This window comes from Suillus paluster, assembly GCF_016628075.1.
Source record: "Suillus paluster strain FC165 chromosome Unknown EDB91scaffold_299, whole genome shotgun sequence".
Lineage (NCBI taxonomy): Eukaryota > Fungi > Basidiomycota > Agaricomycetes > Boletales > Suillaceae > Suillus > Suillus paluster.
In genome coordinates, this window is record NW_024537859.1 from 21,089 (window position 1) to 23,225 (window position 2,137).

General features: G+C 42.3%; 1 protein-coding gene across 1 annotated transcript; it reads left to right on the forward strand.

Annotated features, from left to right (window-relative positions):
• Positions 1-744: 744 nt before the first annotated feature.
• EDB91DRAFT_1285557 (uncharacterized protein) lies at positions 745-1,892 on the forward strand (the record flags this gene model as incomplete). The annotated part of the gene is made up of 2 exons (XM_041324789.1): positions 745-924; positions 990-1,892. 2 exons carry the CDS (start codon positions 745-747, stop codon positions 1,890-1,892), a joined length of 1,083 nt encoding a protein of 360 aa, XP_041168738.1.
• Between the last annotated feature and the right edge of the window lie 245 nt (positions 1,893-2,137).

Consider the following 2,137-nt stretch of genomic DNA (forward strand, 5'->3'; position numbering starts at 1 on the left):
GGTGCATCATCTTTCCTGACTTTCAAAATGGTAGGGACATGCTCTGCTGTCTGTCTCTTGCTATAGGAGAGGGTCCTCTCCATCACACCACTCTGAAACTTGTGCTATCATATTCTATGTCCTTTACAATGGTAGGGACCTACTCACATTGATCTCTGGTCCATATATAGTTGTCTTGTTCCGATACCTCATTATTTGAAACAATCACCTATGTCCATCATCTTGAAAAACTTCCTGGCATACTGAAACTTGTCCTATCATCTTCTCTGATCTTTAAAATAGTAGCAATCTATTCAGATTCATATCTGGTGCATCTATAGCTGTCCAGTTACTGTCTTGTGTTAGGAGAGGATACCCTTACTGACTCCTAACCTGGACTTGTTTACATTTGACTCGAAGGAAGCAGAAACATAATCTATTCATGTTGCCTTACAAAAGATGTGCTCAAGATATTTTTTTAGACATTAGCATATAGTAAATTCAGTGCATGCTGATTTGCATGACCTTATATATGGTGTTGATTTAATGCTCTGAGGCACCATAAGATCAGACCACTTTGTCCAGTGAAGTACTTGCTTATTTAGGACAATATGTAATGAAAATCACACTGGTATGAGTCAAATCTCTTTGGACTTGCTATATAACCTCACTCTGATACTCATCACTTGTTGATGATCCTGATTCCTCATGCATCCTATCTTTCATCTGCATGATGTGGTTTTTCTCATCTTTCAGATGGTCTATATGTCTGTCATTCAAGAAGGTCCTGGCAGACTTGGAACTTTTGCTGCATTGGCTAGAATATCTCCAACCATCTCTGAGATTGTTCTTCAGCTCCTATGGAAGCAGATGCATTCAGTGGAACCTCTTCTACGTCTTGTTGGGGGAAAAAGAAAAGAAAAGTCAGATGGTTTATGGCTTTGGGTCAGTGATGGTCTTTTTTGGTTGCACAATCTTGTTGCTCATGCTTCACATGGACAATTCTGCAGAGCCTAGATTCATCTCATCTAGGCCGTTTTGCTATATATGCACGCAGGGTTAGGGCCATCTGTGCAGATGGAAAGGCTCTGAAATCTCAACATAAAAGGGCTTTTACCATCCTGTTGCAATCTTGTGTTCGGATCAAATCTCCAGTTCCCCTCCTACCATTGCTCAATCATGTAGAGCTGCATAACCAGAATGACTGCCTAGCTCAATTTCTTGGTGGCCTCTTCTGTCCAGCACTACAAACCCTGATACTTCCACCTCATATGTCCAAATTCCCCCAAATCCAGAACATGATGTCTCATCTTCAAACTCTTGTCTTCATTGCTTGTCCGACTCAGACAAGATCAATTTTAAATTCCTTATCAGATCACAAATCTATGCGCCATCTCACTCTGTCTTATATCAATCCCACTGCAATGGCTCCTCTAGCTTCCCTTCACAAGCTTGTCAGCCTAACATTTGTCATCACCACTCAATCATCCTTCATAAAAGAGGCCACCTCTTTTCCAAAAAATTCCATTCATACCAACATTCTTCACATTCAAGTAGAACTTGATGACAACAGTCCCATGCCCACCACCACTGGATTTTCAGCTGTTATGCTACTGCTATCTAGTCATTCCATCCGCAGTCAGGGGCTCAGCATCAAAATTCCTTGGTATCATCCAGCAAAGGACACCATGCATTTCTTCAACTGTCTTGCATCACTGGCCTCAGATAATCCTAATCACCGCTTCCTGGCTTGGGAGAACCTAGAGTGTTTCAGGTTACAGATGGAGTGGAATGAAGATCAAATGAACATGGGCTATGATGTGCTGCAGATGCCATGCGATGGTTTGTCTGTTTTGTACCAGCTATTTTTCTTGACCACTTTGGAGCTGGAGGACTTGGTTAGGTTAGGTTAGGTTAGGTGGTGTCGACACACGAGCGCGAAGCGCGAGTGTGGAGATGTGAAAGCTGTGAGAGGAGACTATTCGGTAGCAAGTTAGCCCTCGCTTTGGTGAGCAGAGGACGCTTTCGATGGTACTGGCCATCTCATCAGGCTGAATAGTGGTTTTTATACCTGTAGGGCTGTAGATGTGAGTCTAGCAGCTATTGTTGTTATCGTTGTAATAGAACGATAGCAAACATAGAAGGATAAGGGTTATAT